General features: G+C 44.3%; 2 protein-coding genes across 7 annotated transcripts in view; both read right to left on the bottom strand.

Annotated features, from left to right (window-relative positions):
* The window catches only part of TDRD12 (tudor domain containing 12), a 77,656-nt gene extending 65,835 nt beyond the window's left edge, over window positions 1-11,821 (bottom strand). Inside the window, exons 1-7 of one of the 6 annotated variants that reach the window (XM_019492869.2) lie at window positions 11,697-11,821; window positions 10,308-10,478; window positions 9,091-9,144; window positions 6,400-6,561; window positions 5,005-5,141; window positions 3,091-3,210; window positions 60-115 (exon numbers count right to left, since the gene is read on the bottom strand). In XM_019492869.2, the coding sequence (XP_019348414.2) occupies window positions 60-115; window positions 3,091-3,210; window positions 5,005-5,141; window positions 6,400-6,561; window positions 9,091-9,114 (499 nt within the window). In that variant the 5' untranslated portion in view covers window positions 9,115-9,144; window positions 10,308-10,478; window positions 11,697-11,821. Of the gene's footprint in view, window positions 1-59; window positions 116-3,090; window positions 3,211-5,004; window positions 5,142-6,399; window positions 6,562-9,090; window positions 9,145-10,307; window positions 10,479-11,696 lie in introns of those variants that run through there. The other 5 variants (XM_059713849.1, XM_059713848.1, XM_059713850.1 and 2 more) reach the window with 5 other exon arrangements.
* A 2,146-nt stretch (window positions 11,822-13,967) lies between these two features.
* Window positions 13,968-19,848, bottom strand: NUDT19 (nudix hydrolase 19). Its single transcript, XM_059713853.1, has 3 exons — window positions 19,084-19,848; window positions 17,124-17,331; window positions 13,968-15,491 (listed from the first exon to the last, which is right to left on the bottom strand). The coding sequence occupies exons 1-3, from the start codon at window positions 19,768-19,770 to the stop codon at window positions 15,253-15,255; spliced, it is 1,134 nt and encodes a 377-aa protein (XP_059569836.1). The 5' UTR covers window positions 19,771-19,848; the 3' UTR covers window positions 13,968-15,252.
* Window positions 19,849-26,231: the final 6,383 nt, after the last annotated feature.

Genomic DNA, 26,231 nt, shown 5'->3' with positions numbered 1-26,231 from the left:
AACTTGTTCTTCTGAAAGAGAAATGCTGCTGGCAATTTTGGCAGTATATTTTTCTTTACCTCTGAGCAGCTTTTGGAAGTACTGAATAGCAGCACCATCCCAAATCTTAGCAGGTCTAGAAAGATAAGTAATATTATCATTAACCTCAGTTTAGCGTAAGTGATTTTTCATGCCTCAATTTCATACATCAATATTTATCTAAAATTATAAAAAACATACAAGTATACTTATAAGCAGAGATCCTGGTTTTTTCTGCTTGAAGACCCCAGAGCACAGAGCCTGGCTCTCCCTCCTCAGTGGGCAGCACGGCCAGAGTGGAGCCCCTGGCAGTGAGTGGAGGTGAGCTGCCCACTGCGGGCTCAGCCTCTGTGACCCAGCTGGCAGCAGCTGGCAAAGCAGAACAAGGTAGGGAAGCTCAGTACCACTGCTGGGAGCTCCGTGCCACCATGGTAAGGCACCTTCTGCCTGTCCAGCAGTAAAGGACACAACTCCATGCCACTGCTGGCCCCGTTGCTGCTGGGAAGGCAGGGGGCACTTCGCCAGGGCAGCATGCAGCTTGTAGTGGCAAGGAGCTTCCCCATCCAGCCCTACTCTGTCCTGCTGCACCAGGTCCCACCTGCTGGACTGCAGAGAGCCCAAGGAGCTTGCCCCCACCCTGCACACAGATCTGGGCAAAGACATATGTGCCCCCCCGCATGGTTCTGCCCCACTCCCTCTTGGAGCCCTGCTGTCGCACATTCTGGCCCAGGGCCCTAAGCACTGTCCAAGCAGAACAGCAGCCTCAGCCCTACCCAACTCACTTCCTCACCCTCCCTCTCTATGGGGGGCCTCAATCCCCACTCCCCTCTGCCAGACTTACCTACAAAGAACTGTTCTCCAGGCTTCCTGGTGGCCATGTGCATGTGTGACTGCACACATGCACATGGCACCCCCTGCCTGACTGCCCTTCTCCTGCTCCACTAAGACTCTTACAGGGTGGAACTCTGCCAGCCTGTAGAGAGCAATATGCAAAAGTGGAAAATCCATACATTTCTCTGTTGAAATGAAATATCTGTGTTTTTCCTCAGTTAAAAGGGAAAATCTGCACGTTTTTTCCCCCTTGTGGGAAACGGAAAACCTGGATCCTTGCTTATAAGGAAGGAAGTGGAAGCATTATAACTTCGCTGTTCATCATATCACTCTAGATCAGGGTACTCAACCCCCACCTTTCAGGCCAGATCCACCCTTCAGAGCTTCCCACAGGTCTGAAAATTTGGTGATGGCTGAAACAGTTGCTGCTCCCCTGATACCAAATTTCTGTACCTGTGGGGAGTCTTGTGAGCCAGATAGGTGGCCCTCTGCACAACATCAGGTGCACAGGGTGGCATGATCCTGGTGTAGGGGGACTGATCCTGGTGTGCAGTCAGGCAGGGCCAGTATGAGGCCCAACCCTGGGATACAGGACCCCATCCCAGCATGAGGGGCCAAACAGATACAGGGTATGGGGAACCAAGGTTCAATCCCAACATGTGGGGTCTGATCCCAAGGGGTAAAGCTGGTGCAGAGCCCAACCTTGGCAAGCAAGGCCCCCCTTCCTAGCATTAAGGGGCCAGCCAAGGCCCAATCCCAGTACACAGGTCCCAATCTAATGTGAAAGCCAGCCCTGTGTCACTCATCTGGCCTACGGGGCCAAAAGGTTGCACACCAATGCTCAAGAAAACCACAGATATTTTACAGCAGTGCCAACAAAATAAACCATACCTTCTGATTTAATATTACCAGGTATGTTTTATGTGGAATTTAAAAACTGTATTGTCAAGTGCCAAAACTAAGATATTGATAAAAGACAAAACTTGTTCTATGCAAAGAGTTAGCAAACTTTAGGAATGGCAAGCTGAAATAGAGCTGTTCACACCATGATACGCGAGTACTTTGGTCCCGGTTGCCACCATATGTGTGAATCTGCTCATCACTGCAGCCCTTCTTTGCCTTCTGCTTCCTGCCCCTGCCCACACAGGAAGCTGAGCCACCAGCTGGTGTGGCCCACAGGCAGTCAGCCTCTGACTGCTTAGAAGTTAGACAGACCTGATTTACAGATAATATTCCAAAAATGAATAAGCTACTTGGACCAACCTAATGTAAAGCACTCTGTGCTTTCAGAGCTTGTTGCACTAAGATTAGAGAAGGAAAAATCAAAGACAACCTGCATCACCAAATCTGGTATGGTTTAGGGATGTAAATATCAATTAAGTACCCATTTAAGCTCCCTTAATGTTATCAGTTAAATAATTAACTGATAACATGCATCTACTGGGGACTGGCCCCCCTCTACATTGACTCCTTCCCTGGGTAGCAGCAGTGGGCTGGGAAAGCCTCATCCCTGCTGCTGCTGCCTATGGCTTTAAAGGCCTGTGGCAGGGCTTGCTGCTGCTGCCTGCAGCTGGCCTCAGCTCCCAGGCAGCTGTGTGCTGGGAACAACAAGCTGGTAAAGCCCCTTGCCTGCTGCTGCCATCACCATGTGGTGACCTGGGGGCCAAGGCTGCAAGTGGCTACACTGGTGTCTAGAGTGCCCTAACCCAGCTTGTTGCCAAGAGTGGGTGCAGATACATCTCTGGGTAGACTGTGGGGGAAGGGGCCAGCGCTGTGGTATCACAAGGACTAGGCCCATTATGGCTCCCCAACCGCTTTCCCACCATACTAGGTACTAGTCCCCCCTTTTCCTCCCCTGCCCTCCTCCTTGCTCCTTCCTCCTGCCTACCCTGGTATTTAAGAAAGGGGACATTTCAATCAGGCAACTGACCTCAATATTGGACAAGTTTCAGAACAAATTTTGAGGGAAAGAACCTAGAACATAGAGGTAAATGGAACTTGGGATAAAATAAATCATGAGTTTTAAATTAGTCCTGTCAATCTAATGTAATATTAGTCCAGCAAAGTAGAAGCTGAATGTAGATATGATTGCTCCCTATAAATATATCTAGAAAGGGAAGAATTATTTAAGCTACAAGATAAAGATGCACAAGAACAAAAAGATGCACGCAAATAAATATAGCTTGGAAATTAGTCAGAAGAGTGAGGTTCAAAAACAGAACAACCTCAAGCTATACTTACACTATTTCTGCAGTATCTTCACAGAAGTCGATGTGCAACGTCACTGGCTTTATACAGTATAATCTAAACTTTCTTGCTCTATATGGGAGTCGCATAAATGCTTCCACTGCAACCCGAATGCTTAATAGTAAAACAGAAGTTTTAAAACAATTATACACAGCAATCTGTAACACATTTGTCACAAATCTGGGGTGTCTCACTTCCACTGATCTCTTACAAGAGAGGTGGCCAACTTGTGGCACAGGCAGCCTCTGTGTATGGCATGTGGCAGTCTGGGGAGGGGGCAGGGAGCAGAAAGCAGAGCATCATTTCAAGCAGGAAACCAGGCATTAAGCAAAAAGCTGAACAGTAGATCAGAAAACAGAAAGGGATCCAAGTGGTATTCAGGGAGGGTACAAGGCTAATTTGTGGAACATCTGCCAAAGATTGACCCCCCCCCAAAACTATCCTACAACCTGCGTTTGGCAAGACAGGCCCTCTCGTCTCCCTGCATCTTATTTCACTTTTCTTTCCAAAGGCACAACACAGACTTAGGAGTTAGAGAATTTTAGCCTTTAGAACATATGTACTCTGAGAAAAAAAAAAAAAAAAATCAGTAACTATAGAAGGAGCAAGCCTCTGTTTAAGCAACTAATCTAAAGTCAGGTGCATCCCCTCCCTCCCACCTCAAACATACAGTTCTATGGCCTCTGTGACCAGAGAAAACAGGCTGCAGAGATACTGCTCAAGATGTAAGCATCTAAAGGCCTTCTTGGCCCGCTATCATATAGATTTAGATTCTTTTAATAAACCCTGTTATAGGTCCCAGAGCGTTCCATAGCCTTGACAGAAACATTAGTATCTGACAATGCAAACTTCTATCTGGAACTCCTATGAACAATAGGTCAGATTGATTTGAGTCCTTCATGTTGATTTAAGTAACTGATTTTACTCCTCTTTCCATTTATACTTTAGATATTTTCTTAAAAAGATCATTTTAAACAACATTATTATTTGGTCACAAGTCAACATGTTTTTGTCTCTATACTCAGTTTGGGACTATGTTTTTTATTGCTAACCAGGGAGGATATATAACACAACACATTTATTAAAAGCAGCTAAGTAGAGTTAGTATAGCTTGATACATTTCTTCACATGTTTAATGTATGTATCATAGTGTTGTAAAGCGTGGAAAAGTTTACCAATTTTCACTAGATTAATTGTCCTTACTCACAATCTGAATCAAAACACCTTTGGATGGAAGTTGATTTAAAATGCAGAAAACCAGCATGTTATTTTTTTTTTATTAGTTAAATAATAGTATTAAATGTCAAGCTTATTTAAAAGTTAAGTACTTTGCTGCATACGTAAAAAGAGATCATCTTGCTGATCTCTTTTTACATATGCAGCAAAGTACTTAACTAAAAAAACTTAGTTAAAGAACTAAATCAGCTGAATAAACTGAAGTGAAATACTTTTAACACCTGCTAAAGATCTCAAATGCTTAGACACTGGCCTTCTCCAGTTCAGTTGGCTTTAATTTTTTCCCCCTGAACATACATTATTTAATTTTAAACTAAACATCCAAGGATTATTTAACGTATTATAGTAAATGTAGGTATTAACACAGATGATCAAATCTATTTTAAAATGGAGGCTTTATTCACTTAAGCCCTTCAAATTTTGTTTTTTTTAAAGAAACCTATTTAAAAATAAAATCCAGTTTTAAAACTTTTTCCCCCAAAAAATAAACTGATTTATATTCAGGCTTCTAAGTAATTCCATTATATGCCCAAGAAAATTAGCAAGAAAGACCCAAACTATAGATTTCACAGTTTAAACAGACAAAGCTCTGTCCTTAGTTAAATCATCATTATCCGAACAACATTAACTTATGAGACAGTTGGCAGCAATAACTTCTTGAACAGTACATACTCTCTTGTTTTAACAGGAATATACTTGGCATAATCCACAAGGAAGCACTCTACCAGGCAATGATCTGTACAGGACATGATTGTGTTAATAACTGCTCTACACCAGCATCTCAGTTCCTGACAAAAAACCACGCACACCTGAAAAGAAAGGAAGAAAACAAAACAAAATACCCACTTTTCTCCACCTGAAATTTTGGGGGTTTTTTTTAAACATAGAATAGCTACTAGGTAAAAAAATCCCCTTGACCTCTGCCCCCACCCCCCCCAACTTCTTCCCCCCAGAAACCCCCTAGCCCCCTCCTTATTGTCCAAGCCTGCTCTCCCTGAGCATATGGAAGTGAGGGACAAATTTGAAACCACTGACTTTGAAAGAAATATGCCTATAGTAATCTGCATATTATACACTTTTAAACAGCAGTTCTCCACCTACTTATATATAGTACAAATTATGAATGATTAGTCCAAAGCACAAAGGCTCATAACTTACCACAGAGTTCACTGGGATGGGCCCCAGCTGAGTCAACAGCATTTCAAGCTATCATGACCCCACAGTTCAACATTACTCAGTATGTGTGCATACTCCAGATACCTGCACCCTGCCACAACGGGGCCAAGAGCTAATTAGCTCCCCACTCATGACTGGAACCAGGTTCTTGTCAAGAGTCCTAGGAACCTCCAAAAATTTCTATGCAAGAGGCACAGGGCAACCTGGTTCAGTTCTACTTCATGGTGGGCAGAGCCACACTAATCATGTAACAGGCTAAGAGAAGAGGCAACAGAGGGCTTCTAGGTGAACCGTTTGAGGCTGCTTTTGATTACGTTTGCCAGCCATTTAAGGCTGGTAAAGAACCAGTAATCATTGGAAATGGGAGACACACAGCTCAGCTGTGGGAATGAAGAGGAAGTCTAAATGTATTCAATGTAGTGGCTCACCATGACCCGGAAAAGATTCATTGCTGAGGAAGACTCAACAACATGGACACTACCATTTATCTTATTCAGATGCCATGCACTAATCTATCCTTGTGGTAGAGACATATTTTTACAAAAAAGATTCCCATCTGTATGTTTGCCCAATATGGGAAGTGTTCTATATTCATGCTCAGTGCTGACTGCATTTAATCAACTTTATCGTTGGCTTTTGGTGGCAATTTAGTGATGGAGAACGTTTTAATGAGGCTTTCTTGTATGCAACTATAAGGCAAGGACCTTCACCTCCCATGCTGATTGCATGTAAAAAGACTTGGCTTACATGCAAGTAAATATGGTAAATCTGTAATGGAAATACTCCCACGGTTAAAAAAAATCTGAGCAAGTATACACCTGATGTTTCCTGATGAAATTACCAAACATTTCTAGTTTCCTTAAATCTATCTAGCAAAATAAATATTTTTACCTGCCCTTCTTCTAACGTTAATGGCATTACTTCATCCACATCTCTACAAGATTGGTTATAGAACTGATTCATGTCAGCATGCAGTTTTCTATATTCCACTTCATTGTCTACAAAAGATCCACATCCTTTCAGAATGACCCAAAAGCAACCTGGATCTTCAATCTAGTCAGAAAGTGAAGTGCAATTAAAACCACAAAAAGAGGAAACTGTACTATATCATGTTTTTTATTATTTCTAAACCATCTTAGACCAATATAAATATTCAAGTAAAATTAGAAATTCAAGTGAAAACTGATCTAAAGCAAGGGTGTCAAAGATGCACACTGCCAGCTGGATCCAGACTGCAGAGCTGTATCATCTAGCACAGTGGTTCTCAACCTTTTTTTGTAAAACAACCCACTTGTAAACATCAATGGCCAATCCCAATCCAGCGCTCCTCCTCCCAACCTGCTGCCCCACACCGCACAGGGCAAGGGGAGGCCAAGCAGCCCCTTGCAGGCTGGAACTCTGACAACCAGCAAGGGAAAAGCCACATTTTCCCACATTTTCCTTTTTTTAAAGGAGAATCCATTTTTTGACATTTGATCCATTCTTAAAGGTTGTTCTCGAGCCTTTCATATACTTTTGCAACTAATTTCTGGGTCACAGCTCACAGGGTGATAAACACTGATCTAGCACACAGTGCTGCCTGCTATATGCAGAGCTTTAAACTAGGCTGGCCTGGGGATGGAGACCAAAGCCCTGAGGTAAGTGGGGAACTGGATGACCTGGAGGAAGCACAAGCAGGAGGGGGAAACAAGGGAGGTACACTCATGAGAAATTATGGTAATCAGATGGTTACACCTCAGGTGCCTATACAAATGTACAGAGCCTGGAAAACAAACAGGAAGAACTGGAAATCCTCACACAGTCACAGAACTATAACGTGACTGGAATAACAGACACATGGTGGGAGCTTGCATGGCTGAACCAGTGTCATGGATGGGTATAAACTTTTCAGGAAGGGGAGAAAAGGAGGACTTGTGCTTTATGTAAAAGGGCTGTATGATTGCTCAGAGCTCCAGTATGGAACTGGAGATAGGCTTGCTGAAAGTCTCCACGTTAGGGTCACAGGAGAGAACAACAAGGGTGACACTGTGGTGGGTGTCTGCTACAGACCACCAGACTAAGAGGATGTGGTGGATGAGGCTTACTTCAAACAGCTAGTGAAAGTTTCACGATCATAGACCTTGGTTCTCATAGGGAATTTCAATCACTCTGACATATGCTGGGAGGACAATACAACAGGGCACAGGCAATCCAGGAAGTTTCTGGAGTGTTGGGGACAACTTTCAGGTACAAGTGCTGGAGTGGCAAGTGCTAGGGGCCATGCTCTTAACCTGCTGCTCACAAACAGGGAAGACTTGGGGAATGTAGTCGTGGATGACAACCTGGACAGCAGCAATCATGAGATGACTGAGTTCAGGATCCTGAGGAAAGGAAGGATGGAGAGTAGCAGAGTAAAGGCATTGGACTTTAGAAAACCAGACTGACTCACACAGGGAATTCATGGGCATGATCCACTGGGAGTCCAGTCTGAGGGGTGCAAAGTCCAGGAGACCTGCCTGTACTTTAAAGAAGCTTTACTGAGAGTGCAGGAACAAACCATCCTGATGTGCAGGAAGACTAGCAACTATGGCAGAAGACCAGCTTGGCTTAGAAGGGAACTCCTCCATAAGCTAAAATCACAAAAAAGAATCTTATAAGTGGAAACCTGTCCAAATAACTAGGGAGGAGTATAAGAGTATTGCTAGGGCAGGCAGAAAGAAAACCAGACAGAGCCACAGCTCATCTGTAGGGTGCAAGGGGGGGGCAGCAGGGGGATATGCCCCCTGGATCTATGCAGGCTGCAGCTCTAGGCTGGAGCTGGGCTCTTCTCGGTGGGGGCTGGGCTTGGGGCAGAGAGCAATGGCACTGGAAGAGGGCTATGGGGAGGCTGCAGCCACCCCAAATTTTGCCATAGCCCCACTCCCAACAGTGCTGCCGCCCACCCCCAGTACAGTGCAGCCCAGGCCACACACCCCCAGGAAAAGCGTGGCACGGGCCCCAGCCCCAACCTGCAGCTGCAGCCCGTACCACGCAGATCCAGGGGCACCCCCCGCCCCCAACATGCCCTCCCAGGCTGCACGTAGCAGCAGGAGCTGCTCCCCATCCCTGTGCCCTTCAGACAAGCCACAGCTCCATCCTGTGCCCGCCCCGCCCCAGCTGGACAGCACCTGCCCCAGTCCCTGCCCCATTCCCTCCCTCACTGCAGGGGGCATTGATCTGTGACCCCATGCCCCTTCCACCACAACAGATTTACCAGCTGGATGCAGCTGCATAGGAAATCAGACCAGTATAGGACGATATGCCTCCTTAAAAAAATCGGCTATCGGCCCCCAAAATCTATCGGTGCACTTCTCATTACAGTCATATCACTGCCTAGCCCTGTTATTTCAGTGAGACTTCACAGAAGTAAAAGGGATGAAATAGAAAGTATCAGAGCACATAAAATTGGCATAGGATGTTGAGGGGTAAGTACACTATCTGTAAATTCTTTCTAGTATTCTAGATTTCAACTTAATTGTATACGTTTCATAATTTCTCTTGTATTCTAATACATTTTAGAAGACTTCAGTATACCAATATATTTGTTTTCAAAAGTCAACATACCTTTAATATCAAAACTTCAATCATTGTTATCAACTGAAGTCCTCTTCAGCAATGCTGTAAAAGATGATCAAGTGAAAAAAAACTAGCAATTTTTATAGCAATCATTAATTTTGAAGTTAAAATTACCAGCACTTCCTATACCTCAAAAGACTTCACACTTGCAACAGGTCCACAAATTTTGTTCACTTCTAAAGCTATCCAGATTTAGATCTGTCAATTCAGCTAAGTCATACTCTCTAAATGAAAACTTAATCTGAATTAAGTTTCAAAATTAAACTACCCCAAAATTAACCATATTTGTTCAATATATTTGGTTACTACAACAATGTACCTAGCATACTCAACTTATTTTGACACATCTCATGCTCTTACACTGAGGTTCACAGGAAAATTTTGCCTGACCATGGAAAACTACCAGTTAGGTAGCTGAGCTTAAGCTAGTATTTCACAGACAGTAGAACACCTTCATAAAGGTGGTGGGAAGTCTAGTTCAAAATCCCGCAGGAAGAAAGAGGATCTGAAGCAAATTTCTCCAACAGGAATAAATGATATTCTAACCACTAAGCAAGTCCAGGATAGGGTCTTTTCCTAACCATCTTTTGTGCAGGATCTGGTCTAAGAACACCTACCGAACAAATCCTACAAGCATGACATTTAAACACATACTTATTTTTTGTTCATAACTGTTCTAGACACCAGACAACAAAGTGCTGTCAGGACTTAGCTGGCTGGGCACACATGCAATAGCAAAATCTGTGGCACCTAAGCAGGAGTTGTATGAATAACAGTAGCACTGATGGCCCTCTTGTGAATTTAGTTCCAAAGACCCACTGGTGAATGAAATCAAGCAAAAGATTAAAAATAAATGCATTGTTCTACTCTCCTGTTAATTCTATACTATCAATAAACAAGTTATTTTTCAACAAGACTTGTAAACAGAAGTTTAGAAGTTAGGCTTAAAATAAAAGGTGTACTGTACTGGTCTGGTTAGAAAGTTTATTCCTAGGTTTTAGGAAAAGTAAATACTTTCATGCCACACTACTTTTTAAAATAGAGTCACCTTAGAGATTGCAAGCACAAAGGGCTGAAATAAGCATTTCAAAATGAAAATGGAGACCTAGACAAAACTAAATATATGGAACAAGAGTTAATGAGGAAAAAAGTGGACTTTGCTGAAATGTTTGACCCAGAAAGTTAGACTGTACATTTTAACTTACCAATTAAAATTGATGTAATGCACAACTATTTCACTGCTCCAAGATATGCGACAACCTTCCTTTATTTGTTTGCCTTGTGTTTTTATTCCCCCTTTCAGCTTTTATCTCGTGTCATTTGTTCAAGCTATTCTCATGCCTTCTATGTCTGAATCAGTCGCGTTGTGTCCAAGGCTGCAGAAGTGAGGAAAACATAGATCCTATTTGAGAGAACATAGATCCTATTTGCTTCTGCCATGTGTTTCTTGTCTGCTCATGATTTTTTCTACTACTCCATTTCCTCGGTGTTTCTTTCTCCCTTCTACCATTACCTGTTTCTTTTCTCCTCACGTAAGGATACAGAAGAACAAGTTGCTGTACTCTCCCCAAATTCTGCTCAATCCCAAAATTAAACCATTAGTAAAACCACCATAAGTTATTCAGGCCAGATGCTGCACCTCTGACCAGGCAAAGCTGAAAGGTCCCAATCCACAGAGAACGTAAAGCACGAAGCCTACAGTTGTATTGGCTTTTCGCCACTCATAACCATCACCTACCCAAAAAGCTGCAATCTATTAAGACATTACCAGCGCTCAAAACAGTTCCAATTTTATTGCTCGCTCCACAAAAATCCTCTTCACATCCTCAGCCACCAACCACCACAATCACCAAGATTTGGCTAGATGAGCATGAGCCTGCCAGTCCACTGAATTACTCAGACTTACTCAATACACAGCTTGGGGGGAAGGGGTGTGGGGGAAGCTTCTTCCCATGAAGACTAACACAACCTTTCAAAACTACTGGATCTTCCAAATTTCTATTGGTGGCAATTCAGAGCCAAAGCAAGCACAGGGACACAAGTGAGCTATGCTCAAGCTTGCTAGATACAGAGCAGGACACCACAACATCCACTTCCTCAGGACCTCCAAGAGCCCCCAAGGATCCATTCATGCTTTTGCAGAGGGGACGGGGGATTTCTGCTCCACCACCTGCAATTACTCTTTGCATTGAGAGTACATTTTTCCCCAAAGCCTCCATTTGGGGGGCGGGGGATTTCTCTCCCTCTCCAGTGTCCCAGCAGTGCCTTCCTTGCTTGGAAGACGATCTGCGAGGGGACCAAGGAGGTAGGGTCTTGCTGGTGCCCTCTACAGCCAGTGCAGCTGGCTCCCAGTACCCAGCAGAGGTGTGAGAGAAGCGGGAGAGGAGAGGAGAGGAGGGACGCGCTTCCCCCCTGTACATGATGCAAGAGCCACCTCGCTCCGCGAGCGAGTATGAAGCCTGCAGAGCACGAGGGCCGAGCTCGTCCACAGCCCTCCCCACGCCGGGCGACTGCACTCCAGGGTGGAAAGGAGCCCGCTCTGCCCCGCCGCTTGCGGCCCCGCGACTCGTGGCGGCTCCGCCGCGCGCACTCACATCCCGGCAGCGCGCCGCCGCCCTCGCACCCTGCCCAGAAGCTTCCAGAAGCCCCGCCCCTGCAACGGCAGACTCTCCACTGCGCCTGCGCAATGGGGGCAGCTGCGCGCCTTCGCACTAAGGAGCTGTCCCACCGCGTCTGCTGCGCCTGCGCAATGGGGGCACTGATGCCCAGCGCGCCTGCGCAAATGTATCTCCTCCCCATCGCTGGTGGCGGCGTAACATCCGCCGCGCAGGCGCAGAAGCTGAAACGTAGCACGCTGGACTGGGAGAGGGAGGACGCCGATGGCGTAGAAAAATACTAGGCATCACGTGGAGCCAGGAGTGGGAAGAGCCGGCTTCCTTGTCCTCACTCCAGTCGTGACAGTGTGTGCACACAACCCTGTGCCCCGTGGGGTGCACCTGGATGCCATTCAGTGCACAAGTCAGTTGTTTGGGGGAAGGGAAGCATCTGTCCTCCCGCCCTCGTCACAACCTGCGATGACCACCCCTTCCCCTTCCATTTCTGCCTCCCCTCTGCCAGGGTTAAAGAAAAACTAGAGCTAAAGTCTTACTCCAGGCAGGGGTTGGAGACCAGGCGTCTTCAGGAGGAGCTGGCACATCATTAAACCCACCTCAGCTCTTACGCAGCAGTCGTGGTTCTGCAGCCTTCCGCACCTTCGCTTCAACTGTCAGCATTTTACTCATTTGGGCCTAAAAATGTTTATTGTGTGCATATCCCAGCTAAATGGCTTAGTAAGTCTCCCTGGCATTGTCTCTGCTTTCCACACCAACGCACGCACCTTGTCCACTTCCTATGAAGTCAGACAGAAGGCAAGGCAGGGTGTTTTTCTGAGAACGAGTTGATCTCATAGGTCCACTTTGGTGTTGGCAGTGGGTACGTGCAGAGGTTAAAAGAAAGGCCCTTTACTTTAAACACAGCATGGTTCCATGCCCAAAAGAGGCAGCGCATAACTTAACCCAGCTCTGCAGCGTTTCTGAATATCAGGTGCTTTTTCTGGTGCTTTTGGCCCTGGGTGAACTTTTAGTATCTGGCCCCCTTTTATCAGAAAATAATAATATCACCGTTTCTGTCCAGGTCCCAGGCGACCGCCCGGTTCGCCCATGCCTGTGTCCAACCCTGCTAATAACTGAATCAGCTTTAGCTAAAAGCACCAAAAAGCCCCACTGAAGCACCCGATCTTTACAGATGCTGCAGAGCCAGGTTTAAGTAACACACGGCTGCTTCTAAAGTCCAGTTTGTTTGTCTGTTTGGTTTTTTAACATCTGCAAGCAGCCAGAGATCTAACATGTAAAACCAAAACAGAAATGGCTCAAGGAGTCTAAGAACTCACTACTTTTTTATTTTTTTTTGGTGGGTGCTTGTTGAGAATCATTTCCTTACACATAGAACATAACATGCTCCTTAAACTAACCCCTAAAGTCTGCTCTTAAGACTTATTTTGAATGCAATGCTACAGGATAGGCAGTAAATCTACAGTAAATCTGCAGGACATGGTTAACTGTTTCAATTAGGTTAATTTTTAAAAGCACAGGATATAAATAAACCTAAGATAAATAGCAGAAGTCCATGAGAATATTTTTATTTCTGTTTCTCCTAACTCTGTTCCAACTGTTATAATCATTTGTTGCATTTTATCTGACAGTACACTCTTCAGGGGAAAGGATTTTTTTTTACTCTGTGGAAAGGCTAACATAATAGATCCACTACTTTGGACTGGGAACCTATTTTGTAACACAAAATTATTATTATTGCAGCACTTTTTGCATTATTTTATGGGTATGTTTTCAATGCAACTTCTGTAAACCATAACTACTGCTAGTTCAAAGTCTGCTAATTTAGCTAGGAAGATTTTCATTGCCCATTTATATTGACCAATGAGCTTCAAAAACATGTTCAAACTGGGACATGTAAGTTAACACGTGCCCAACAACATGAACATTAGCATGTTCCTACTCTTGTTCTCCTAGTACCTGTGTAAGTATTCACCCCTAAAAACAGAAACAATTTGAGATACTAAATAAAAGGTCCATTATTATTGTTCCTCAACTCCACACGTTCCTCTTTTCACCTTACTGTCTAGCAAAACAAACATTATCGGCTGAATCTTTTTCTATTACAATCTGTTTCATGAAAACAGAGGCTTTTCACTAAAATGGACAACATTTTAAATGAGAAAGCATCAGAATTTGGGTCAATTCTCTGGTCATTGGATGATTAAAAAAACCCTGACTTTTTAAATCCAGTAAGACACACTTTAATTTCATAAATACATATTTTAAAAGGTTTTATTTTCATTCCAATATGCAACAGAAACAAACTTTAAAATTTTCAAAGTTGTAAAAAACTTACCCTCTGTACAGATCTAGTGGCTGGCCCTTAATCATAACCTCTTCTGCTTCCATGCACAGTACAGAGAATCTTATACAGATCCCCTATCATATCTCTCTTCTAAGAAAGCTACTGGCAACACACACACACAGTGTGGGGTGACAAAATGTAAGGAAGCTAAAGTAGCCTTCTGATATAAGACTTAGATTGTAAGGCAACATACATTCAGTATGTCACAAAACAAAACTTGAAAAGTTAAACATGACAGTAGATATTTCCAAGGCACCACACTTCTTCAGTTGTTCATAAGGATCATTTGCACAGTAAAATACATTCCTGTATTCTTTTCGTAACTATGCAGTAAACAGTTTATTTTTCATCTTTTCTAAGATGATAAAATCTTTAAATTATGTATGACACTAAATGAAGAGAACAGTTGCTATCAGACTGAGCTGACAGTTTCAGCAGACAAGCTGTTTTTAGTCTGGAAGGTTTAAAAGTCTAAAAAGCTGTTAAACCTTAAAGTGTTTTACTCATGAGTGTTGGAAACTCGCTTAAACTAAATTGTACTGACCATAAACACAGAATTTATAAAAAGTATTAAAAAACAGAATAAATGACCATTAGTTAAGTTCACTTAATGCACAGATGTTCAGATTCCCAAATATGAGAGTTGGAAATACATCAGTCACAGAATAGAAAATTTAAATTGCAGTTCCATGTGCCTCGCTGTCTGTTGTAACTTTTTAAAACACAGAAAAGAGAGCTTGTTGAATTCAGAACATGACAGGCATTTTTGTTTTCAATGAGAAAGTACGATTTAATTGCATCACTGTAGTCCACTGTAAGCATATAAGTGGCCTAGGATGGACAGGACAACATTAGGAATGGTCAAATACGGCCATTCACTTACCATTCACTGACCCACAAAATCAAGTTGGTAGCTTATTATGATGTTCTCACTGAACATATCAACATCACACTTGGCACATTTGTTCAGTTTCAATTTCAGAGAGATCTAAAATGAAGTAGGAGTTTGAACCTTCCTTTTACCCAGAGAGGTAAGCTTACCAGAGTTGATGTAAATTTTAGAACAATGCAAAAAGCCTGTATTGCTGAACTTTAGCCTTCAATACTATCTGCTCAGCAACTGTCACAAAAGACTAAATGTATAAAAAATAAACATATATTTTCTTAAATATTGACTGAAAAAGCAGGTACATATTATAGTCTGCTATTGCAGTCTTCATTATTTCCTATTAGACTAGAGTCCATCAATATTGGATTGATGTGTTTATATTTTGGTTGGATATTCACGTAAACAGCAAGACGGTTAAGATCTTTTATTACTATCCGATTAAGTCTACTACCCTCCTTCATTAGATCTTCAACCTTCTTATCTGTTGACCAGATCATTTTCTTTTCTCCTGTATAATCTGGATCTTCTGGATACAGCTCATCTCCTGAAAAACATTATATTTAATTATATATAAAACATTTTATTCCTCTGTGATTTGCACTTTGCTGGTTGCTACATTATCATTAGGATATGAAGCAGTGTAGGAACAATGTTCAGAGTACAATGAGATTTAATTCACTCCAATCTTTCCTAATTGAAGATGGCCCAACACTGGAAGTACCATATGTTGAAATAAATTTTTTTGGAGTATAATGGGACATTCAAGTTCAAAGCCTCTTTTTCCAGGCACTAAGAAGCATTTAAACACCTTCCACTGTATGCAAAAAGTATTTAAAAAACTCACACATTAATTATTATGGCCTTTCTACATCCAACGAGGGTATGAAAATCTACATTACAAATGAGGAAATGAGGTAGCCAGATTAAGCAAGTTTCCAGCAATCATACAAGAGGTTTATGGCAGGACTAGGAATACGTATCATATCAGGTCATACAGTTTTACTTAAAAACCTCTTCTGCCAAGCCGAATTTTGTGTGGCCTTTTAAAAATAGTTACTGTGGTATAGTAATATATAGACAAAAAACAGCAAAAATGGGACCAACTATAGAGCACAAAAGCAAGGAGGTAACAAAAAGGAAAAGCATATTTGAAGAAACAGAAAATAATCAGATCTTTTTCTTTTGGCAAAAGGCCTAAGTTTTAAAAAACAGGAAGCAAAAGAAAGATGTTTAATATATTAGCAGTAACAACAACAACAAAAACAGAGAGAGAGAGAGAGAGACATTAGAAAGATGATCTAACTGCACTGTAATTTGGGTTAATGCAATATTTAGAAATAAGTCCTTCCTTAAAGCAAGGGCTACATTTTGCTTAAAGATGACATGGCAGAGTGGGGCTTAAACTCAGCCATATCCTCCAGGATAAAAGTTACTATACAAATTGAGATTTACCTGCTCCCACAATACTATATATAACTAATGCTTAGTAGATGATTGAAGGCAAGATAGCAATGAAGTCTTTAACCTGTTCAGTATCCTGTCTGTAACAGCAGCTGCCTCAGAGAAATAAAATGTGCAGCAGGCAACTGTAGGATTACTTGTTCTCAGGGGCCACATCCACATGAGCATAGACGTTTGGTTCCCCAGGGACAACAAGCAGCAGCGTGCCTTGTGCTGCCACTAGTTGTCCTCAGAGAATGCCTCTGCCACACGGCCTCTGGTGCACAAGTTACTGGGGTAGGGAAGGCTTGGGCCAGCACTGTGCTGGCCCCAGAAGGCTTACCTGGTGTCCTGGGGGTCTCCTGGGGCTGCAGCAGCACCAGTCCTACCACTTGGAGCCTGGCCGGCAGCCAGAGAGTGGCTCCGGCTGGCCTGGCTCGTTTTGAGCCATGCATGGTGCCCCCACATGTACTGCTCTGCTTTTTTTTCTATTGTTTTTTTTACTCCTGGATATCCATGGGTCAAACCCACTCCCCCCCGCACCGCTCCCTTGCAGTACAGAGAACACCTGAACATGTGGTATGTGGTGCTATAGACATGTCTGCAGTGCCACATACTGCATGGCCATGCTCATCTGGATGCGGCCAGGGAATTTTTCCTCATCTCTGGTAGCTATAGATTGATCATCATTTCCAAAACTCTTGCTACAATAAAAAGCTTCATTTTGTTACTTTACCTGGTAACAGCTGAATGTGGCCATTTGAAGCAGCCAACATAACAGACATCCAGCGTTCACAACCTTCTAATGCACGATCAGAACCAAATCTATGTAGAGCATCAAGTGAGGAAAAGTTGCACAGCCTACATAATTCATAAAATTGAGGAGGAGCAAACCACATTTCCTGAGATTTAAAGCATTCAATTGCTTCTGATGGTGATGACCACTGTAAAAGGAAGACAATGAAATAACATATTATTTTTTGGCCTCTGTTGATAAATCCTACCAGTTATTTATGCCTCTATGGAACCCACAAGAGAGACAAGTCTGGCTCATGAGAGGCTTGGAATGAACAGCTAAAAGCTTTCTGGATGTCAAGGAGATGTTCAGTGTTTTGCCTACAGATTTATATGGACAAACCCAACTAAGAGAATTGAGCAAAAAACTTAAAAAAAAAACATTTATTTTTCCCCTACAAAAGCTATTTTTAAAGACAATAAAACAATTGGGTTTTGTGTATGCAAGCACGCCAACTTTGGAAATTCAATTTCATCCGTAAAGCAAGAGGATATTGATTCTTCTTCAGGGGCTGATTGAAAGTCAACAGGAATCAACAGAAAGACTGTTGATTCATTCCACTGAACGACTCAAAGTTTATCACAAATTCAGCCACAGTTACTGTAAGTGCCCCATCACTGAGAATATTTCTCAAAAAACAGTCACTGATTATACCAATAACCTATGGTACCAAATACCAAAAACCACAGGAGTAGTTTTACACATTGATGCCTATTTTGCTGGGATCATTTGACCCCTGCTAACTGCCTGCCCTTTGGGCAGGGGGCTGGACCCGATGGTCCCTTCTAGCCCTAATGTCTATGAAATCTATGAGTCCACAAGGTGAAGGCCTTTACTGATCCCCCTTAACCCTATGTTCTTGTATACAAATACCCATGGTGGATTTCTGAGAGTGTTAAAATGGTGAATATTTAATATAAACAAATGTGAATTTATTATAAAGACAAAGTCACTGAACTTTTTACAAATGTGGTTTTAAGATGTGTGGTTTCTAAAAGGGAAAAAAAAAACTAATGCAGAAACACTGATAATACCAAGAAACTAACTAAAGAGGTGCTCACAGAAGGGACTAGAGCAGGCCAGAGGATGGCAACCCCACTTCTCAACAACCTTCAAGGTTCAAAACATGTCCTAACATAAGGCCCTGCCCTGCCTGACTCAGAACCACTAGACTAGAGGCTGAGGGACTTGGGACTCTTCAGTCTAGAGACAAGAAGACTCAGGCGGGACTTGGTGGCAGCCTACAATTATATACGAGGGGTGCATCAGGACCTGAGAGAACAGCTGTTCACTAGAGCTTCCCAAGGAATAACAAGGTCTAACACCATAAACCCCAAGAAGGCCGATTTAGACTAGACAGAAGAAAAAAGTTCTTTACGGTGAAAGTGTCCAGGGTCTGGAACAAACTCCCCGCAGAGGTGGTCCAAGCACCTACTCTGGACTCTTTCAAAAAACATGTGGATGTATTTCTTGCAGGGATCACTTGATCCCAGCTGACTTCCTGCCTATGGCTGCGAGGCTGCACTTGATGATCTCCTAAGGTTGCTTCCAGCCCCTAAGTAGTCTATGAAAAAAATCTGTGCCTTGCCCAGGACTGGAAGCTGGGTCTGGCACTTCCCAGGGGATGCTCTAGACACCAGGTGCAGGTGAGCAGGAAGTCAGCAGTTCTCTTCCAAAAGGAAAGAGGCGGTTTCAGACAAGACATCTTCCTGCCACCTTGGGGGGTGGATTCCCACCCAGCCCTTTGGATGAAACTCTTCCAAGAAGTGCCAGGAGTGGCCAGACTCCCCTGAGCACAGGCAGGGACGGCAGAGGGGATGAAGTGACTGGCCAGACTCCCCCCGCCCCCCACACTGGCAGGGGAGGCGGAGAGGATGAAGTGTCATCGGCCCGCGCTCACCCTGAAGCCCGTCACCTCCCGCTCGTCCTGCGCCGTGTGCGGGCGTTGCCGCAGGCAGCACAGGTAGAAGGCGGTGTCGTAGCGCCGCCCGCCTCGGCCCGCCGGCGTCAGCCAGTTGCCCCACTCGTGCAGCGCCCAGATGTTGGGCGCGCAGCGCAGCTGGCGGCACATCTGCAGGAAGGCGGCCGGGTCCTTCTGCACGCGGCGCCGCCACGCGCTCAGCTCGGGGGCGGGCGGCAGCCGGGCCGGGGGCAGCGGGGCGGCAGGGCCGGGCGGGGGCCCGCGGCCGGGCAGCACCAGGAGGACGCCCGCCTCCTCGAAGGTCTCCCGGATGGCGCAGATGCGGAAGGCCACGTCCCCCGGCAGCGGCGAGCCCAGGCCGGCGCGGTCGGTGGCGAAGAGCGGGGCGCGGCCGCCGCCCGGCACCGGCCCCAGCCCGCAGCGGGGCGAGGCGGGCAGCAGGCCGAGCCAGTCGGCGGAGAAGTCGGCCGCCTCCACCAGGCCGCCCGGGAAGACGTGCGCGCTGGGCAGGAAGCCGCTGTGCGGGCTGCGCTGCAGCAGCAGGACCTCGTAGTCAAAGGGGCCGAGCGGGGCCCGCGCCCGCCCCCGAGCTGCCGCCCCGCAGCCCGCGCCGGCCGCCAGCAGCAGCGTGGCCGCCTCCCGCCAGTGCTGCAGCCGCGGGTTCATGGTGGTGGCGGCGCGGCCCGGCTCCTTAGGAGGAGCGCCGCCAGGGGGCAAGGGGCAGGCGTGAGCCCTCCCCCCCGCCCCGGCCGTGCGGCCCCGCCGCTGGAGGACTGCGCCGGCTCCGGCGTGTCCTTCGCGGGCCCTGGCCAGAGGCTCGCGCAGGAAGGGAGGCCGTCTGCCTCCCAGGCCTGACGCCTGACCTTTGGGTTGGTCTAATAAAAGAGATTTACCCAAAGGACTTTGAGACCTGACATTCTACATTTTTCTTTCTGCCTCTTTTTCTGCCCTTTTTCTTCCTCGTTTCCAGCTATTTACTTCTTCACAGTCAGCCTCTTTTCTACCTTGAATCAGAGCAGGGCTAGGCGACGTTTTTTGGCCGGAGTGCTGAAAACCCCCACAATGCCTACCTTGGAAGGTGCCGGAGTGCCGGCATGCCAGAAAAAAAAAATGAGGACAGGGGGTACGTGGCAGGATGCCCTGCTTGTGCCCCTTGCCCCCCACCCAAAGCCCCTGCCCCCCAGCCCTGCTGCCCCTTGCCCCATATCCAAAGGCCCTGCCCCCAGCCTGGGCTCTGTGGCTGTCAGCAGCTACCCCAGCTCTGGGTAACTGCTGGAACTGGGGCTGCTCCCAGCAGGGCTTGCAGGATCCCAGCTCCCTGCTGGGAGCAGCCCGGGCACCCGGCTGGCAGCAGCTACCCAGAGCCAGGAGGCTGCAAACAGCTGCACCAGGCTCCACAGCTCTGGCATCAGCTCTGTGCTGGCTGCGACTGTGCGCGCACCTCGGGGCAGGCTGTGCTGCCCCACTGTTTGCTCTGAGGTGCATGCGCAGTCGCTGCCAGCATGGAGCTGATGCAAGAGCTGTTTGCAGCCTGCTTGCTGCAGCTGCCCAGAGCCTAGGCTGCCTACAAACAGCTGCGCTGGGCTCTGGAGCCCAGTCACCAGCTCTGTACCAGGAGCCGGGGAGAGACCGGAGTAGTGCTGCCTCAGGCCCCTCCCCCACTGTTTGTAGCCTCCCGGCTGCAGCTGACCCCAGCTCTGGGTAGCTGCTGCCAGCCGGGAGCCCGGCTGTTCCCAACAGGTGGCTAGGATGCTGCAAGCCCTGCTGGGGACAGCCCAGGCTCCATCACTGGCAGCAGCTACCCAGAGCCAGGGCTGGCTGTGGCATGCTGAGCAAAGTGGCCTTGCGTGCCATGCTCAGCATGTGCGCTGGGGGTTGCCAACCCCTGAATTAGAGTCTTCCTTACACACCTTTACCAGCTGTGACCACCTGAAACCTGAGATCCTGCTCCTGCCTTTGTATCAAGATCATTTCCATCATCACAGATCCTCATGGGAGCTATTAACTGACTGCCCAGAGGAGTTTTCCTATCGATTCCTCGGTGAAATCCTATGAAATATGAACTTCCATTTCTACCCAGGAGAACTTTTACAATCTTTTCTCCAATGCCTGATGAAGGGTGTTTGTGCCTGAAAGCTTGCAATTAAATCAATTTTTTTGCAAAAATCTGGTTGGCCTAATCAAATATATCATCTCTACTATGAGTCCTGATTGCCTTTTCCTCTAGACCAATACGGCTACAACCTAGATACTGTACTCATCTTTAGGTTCCCCGCCCCCAACTTCCCTGCACTACCTTTTTGTTTCCCTAATTTCCACCTATTTACATTCTCACTGACATCCTGTCACACTTTTAGCTGCTTTCATTCCTTGGAGTCTCAGACCAGCAGAGACTTCCAATGCCTGAAGAAGGACAATCATGTGAAAGCTTGCTAAGAACTTCTTACCAAATACCAGTTGATCTAATAAAAGATATCATATCTACCCGAAGAACTTTGCCTGCTTTATTCCTGAGATTTTAGAGCCTTGTGGTACCAATGAGAAAAGCCAGACCAGTGATGAGTATGGTATGAAAGTGGGCCCTAAAACGCCCTGTTCTTTCCTTGCTAATTGCTGGGTTACTTGTGTGAAATACAGAGCTTTTTTGGTAGCTGGAAATCAAGTTGTTTTAATGGTTTGCTTCATGGATCATGACATCTGTTAACTCTGGGCAGCGATGTGAAACGAGCGTACACTGGGAAGTGGGAAATGCTTATCCAAATTGCAGGAAGGATTTAGAGAGATGTGATGTTATTACCCAGTTTGGAACACAGCCAGCATTAATACACGACTCACTGTTCCTGCAAAAAGTGACGGGAACTTTACTGAGCAAAAGTGATCAGGACTGAGGTTTTACATCTTTTTTGAGCAGCAGGACAAACAATGCTGGAATAATATTTTAAAGAGATGAGTTAAGTCCCCATCCAAGTGCCAAAGTATTGCTTGTAAGTTTATTATTACAGGATCACAGCACAAAGTGGTAGCAACATGGTACAACATGGTGTATTTGTATAAAATATCCTTAATACATAAACACAAAACATTTTGAGAGGGGAATCAGGTCTGAGCTAAAAAAAAGGATAGATTTTAAGAAGAGATTTAAAGAGAAGTGGCTTCTTGCCACAGAGCCAGGAGGTTGGGATGGCTCCGGATCCATGAAGCAGCAGAAGTACGCTCTGGTGCTTCTCCCAAATGTTCTGCCCTTTAATTCTGCAGCACTAGAAGAGAAACCAAGGCAAATCGCAACAACATAATAAAAAGAGCCTAAATAAGAAGTGAAAAAAATTATAATCTTTAGATCAGCACAGAGGCTACTTAAACATACTACAAGGGTTACGAGGAATGCAGAAAGGCAAGAAAATAATGTTAAGCTGGCAAGACATATGAAATTATAAAAATCAAACTCTTGGAGCTAAATTATATAGGAGAATTCAGAAAGCCACTGAGGAAACAGGGCCCTGGGTGCCCAGGCTACTGATGTCCAAATATTCCATATGTATTAAGCACCTACAGAGAACTCCATCCCAGTCGCACTGAGGAGGAGGGAAGGAAGGCTTGTGTGAGAGTAGATTAACAGGTTTGCGTTTTTAACTATTTAATGTTGGTAGTATGCCAAAAAAGGGTCTAAGGCTGGATCCCAGCTGTAGTAACAGTAGGCCGAGAAACAGAAATACAGCCTGGAAATTATGGGACTAGTTGTATGGGAGAACCTGAACCCCAGCTGCAGTCCACAGGAGGTGGCGGCTCCTGCAGCCAGAATGGAGCATGGAGCCCAGACCCTCCCCTGATGGGTGGCATGGCTGGAGCAAAGCAGAGCCTGTGGAGAGTAGGGGAGGATGTGGACTATCCACTGCAGGGCTCAGGGCTCCCTACCCTGCTGTCCTTCCCCTGGAGGCCTCCGCGGCCCAGCAGGCAGGACCTGGCACCCACCTCTGGGAGGGTGACGCAGGGTGGCAAGACCTGATGCTGCCACCACCACCGCTGGGACTTCTGCAACAGCCACATCACCATGGCAAGCTATCCCCACCCCCACCCCCATCGTGTTCCCTCCATCCTCAAGCAGCCTCTTGCAGGCTGGAACTCTGTCGGCCTGCAATGGGAAACCCACTGTTTCCCATGTTTTTCTCTCTTAAAGGAGAAAATCTGTGTTTTTCTGCAGCTAACCTAAAACCTGGAACCCAGATCATGAAGGATGTGGTGACTGGAAACAACCCACGTAATGTACTCATTCCTAATAATAATTCTGTTGCTAAATAAATCACTTACCTTTAAGTACAACACTAGGTTTTTTTTTTCTTATGTATCCAGGATGTTTAATGTCATTTTATTTAACTAATAAAAATCCACTAAAATGCAAATTTTCTGCATTTTTAATTGATTCCAAATTTTATCCAAAAGCAGAGTTACAGAGAAAAAAAAATCTGCTAAATAAGAAATGTCATCCAGCATTTTCTAACGTCCCGAAAGAAAAAATAAGGATCTGAAAAAATATTAAGCTGAATAATTACTTTAGATATTTAGCATATCTTCCTGGCAAAGGTACCAAATATAAAAGGTTATCTTTAGTTGCGACCAATAAGAATAATTCATATTATAGGAAAATAACTGAAAAATACAAATGCAAGGCAAGATTCAAAACAATTATTTAAATAGTTTTCTTGCTTGCTGATTGAAATCATAATTAAGATAGATTATTTAAGTGACCTTGATATAAATCATTCCACCCTGATTCAACCAGTAGAAATACTAATACAATGCAATGAAAACACTTACTGAAAGCTCCCTGTTAACCAAAAAACAGACAAGCAGGATGGAATAGTAAATAATTTTGAAAACTTTAATAATATTCATTTTGGTAAACCTTCCTTCAACCCCCAGGAGAAATAGTAGTGCAAAAACAAGATAAAATATTACAGTATGGAAATGGAGGAAAATGAGGAGCAGTTGAAAAAAATATTTTATTAAAAGAAGAAATAAATAACATAGTATATAGTTTAGTTTGTAAATAATTAATGTTAGAGAGATAGCAAATCAAGTGATCTTATTTATCCCTTCTTATAGAACAAGAACAGGGCAGTAAATGAAATAGAAAGAAAATAAAAATAAATCTGTTAAAAATATATACTTCATCCAATACACAATTTAACCAGTGAAACCTATTGCCATTGAATACATTGAAGCCAAAAGCTTAGAACTAGACTTCTAGGGTTCCTATACATGTGCAGGGAGCCTGGTCCAACACACTGGAAATCCAGCACATCCGAGCAGACTAGATTAATGAAGTCTGCTAGAACACGGAAATTGTTGCGCCCTGGCAGCCTTCCACATATGTATCAGCATCCCCATGCATCTCCATACAGAATGAATGGCAGTGGGGCACTTTGAAATAAAACACATTTGGTGATCTTTAGTTGAAAGCATCCTGCCACCATTTTTTCAGTGCAGGGAAATGCAGGGATGCTCATACATACAATACATGGGTGCTTTTAATTAGTGCGGCTCGCTAATTAAAGCACTTGGTGCCGCATCCCAGAACACATTTAAAATGCCTTTATATTCTTATTTATATTATTCAAAAGGACTAGACTCTTACATTATTTGTGAGAATATTCACAGTTATATAAGATACTATGTATTGTATATTTAGGAGGGAATGAAGCTCTCATTCTTTAGAGCAAAATCTAATAATTTATTGGTGGGTGTTAGAAGCTTTCTGTGTAGACGTTTGATTTGTTTTTTACTATTAAAAGGACATAATTGATTTAAATGTGGTTAATTTTAAATAGTTAAAAGTATCTTTAGAGTCTACTCCTTCCGCAGAACCCTCCTGATACTTTTAATGGTCTTAATAGCTCCTTTTTTTTTTTTAAGACTTTTTTTCTCTCTCTCATGTTGTATTGTGAAAGACCCACACAAACAGCAGCAAAAATTGGCAAGAATGGTCTGTACACAAAATGCTGTCCAATGCACCAGACAAACAGCCTGAAAAAAAAACTTACATTTGTTTTTTCTAGTGCCTTTCAATTATAGTAATGTAACTGCCATCATGGCCCAAGCAAACTTAATATGACTAAACTTTAAAAAATGGAAGGGGATCTGAATTTCTGTGCAAAGCCAGAGTCTCCTAGGAGGGGTTCATATTAGGTGGAGGATAATTGGTCACAAAGGATGAGACAGTTTGGAAGGGTGCCAGTCACTCATTACATAGGATGGGCGCCTATTTGTGAATTCTCCCATCTGTCCCCATTTTTTCAGCCTCTCTCTGTCAAATGTCCAGCTTTCTATGCCTGCTAATGATAGCTGCCCAGCTTATTCTCCTTTTAATTGAAGTGTTTGTCATTTCTGTTTTGCGTTCCCATGTAGAACTTTTTCAATTAATTATTGCATGCATTGGCACTTAAAGTATCCCAAATCCCAGAACTTGCCAGTTTGCACAGGAGTTGCGCAAAGATTCATAGGTGAGATGCTGTAAGTTGCAGCCGAGACACAAGCTCATTGATGGTAGGATAGCAGATTGCAGACTGTAGAAGGTCAGCCAAGTGGCTGATTATGCTACCACTGGGACTAAACACCGACTTCTGTCTTATCAGCCAACATAGAAAAATCCACCCCCCAAAACCATACCTACAAAACCAGAACAGCTGGTCACCTTGGTTGCCTTTTTTTTTTATATTGTCTCAATTTACATGTTTCACTAGTGATTGGTATTGTAGGGCCCAGGAAATTTAAAATCTATTCATGTGTCTGATTTCTATTATTTTGATTCTAAAATCAGAGAATTAATATCAGATTTCTCTGCCTTTTGTACCCTTATTTAAATTCTCTCTTTTCTTCTCTTCACCGCACATCTTATTATGAAATATGCTTCCTCTTAAGATCCATTTTAGATGGTGAAATATTAATAAACTAGTGAGGTGTTCCTAGACTTAACATGCACAGGATCTAGACTCTGCTGATCAAAAAGATTCAGAATCCATTATGCTATATTATTCAAGTGTAAAAGCACTTTTAAGCAAAAAGAACTCATGTATAGATAATGAACAGCATACTTTCTGAATCTGCAATAAAATATGCCAGGACAGTACTTA

Source organism: Alligator mississippiensis, chromosome 10 (assembly GCF_030867095.1).
Source record: "Alligator mississippiensis isolate rAllMis1 chromosome 10, rAllMis1, whole genome shotgun sequence".
NCBI lineage: Eukaryota > Metazoa > Chordata > Crocodylia > Alligatoridae > Alligator > Alligator mississippiensis.
This window is presented reverse-complemented; position numbering and strand designations above follow the sequence as displayed.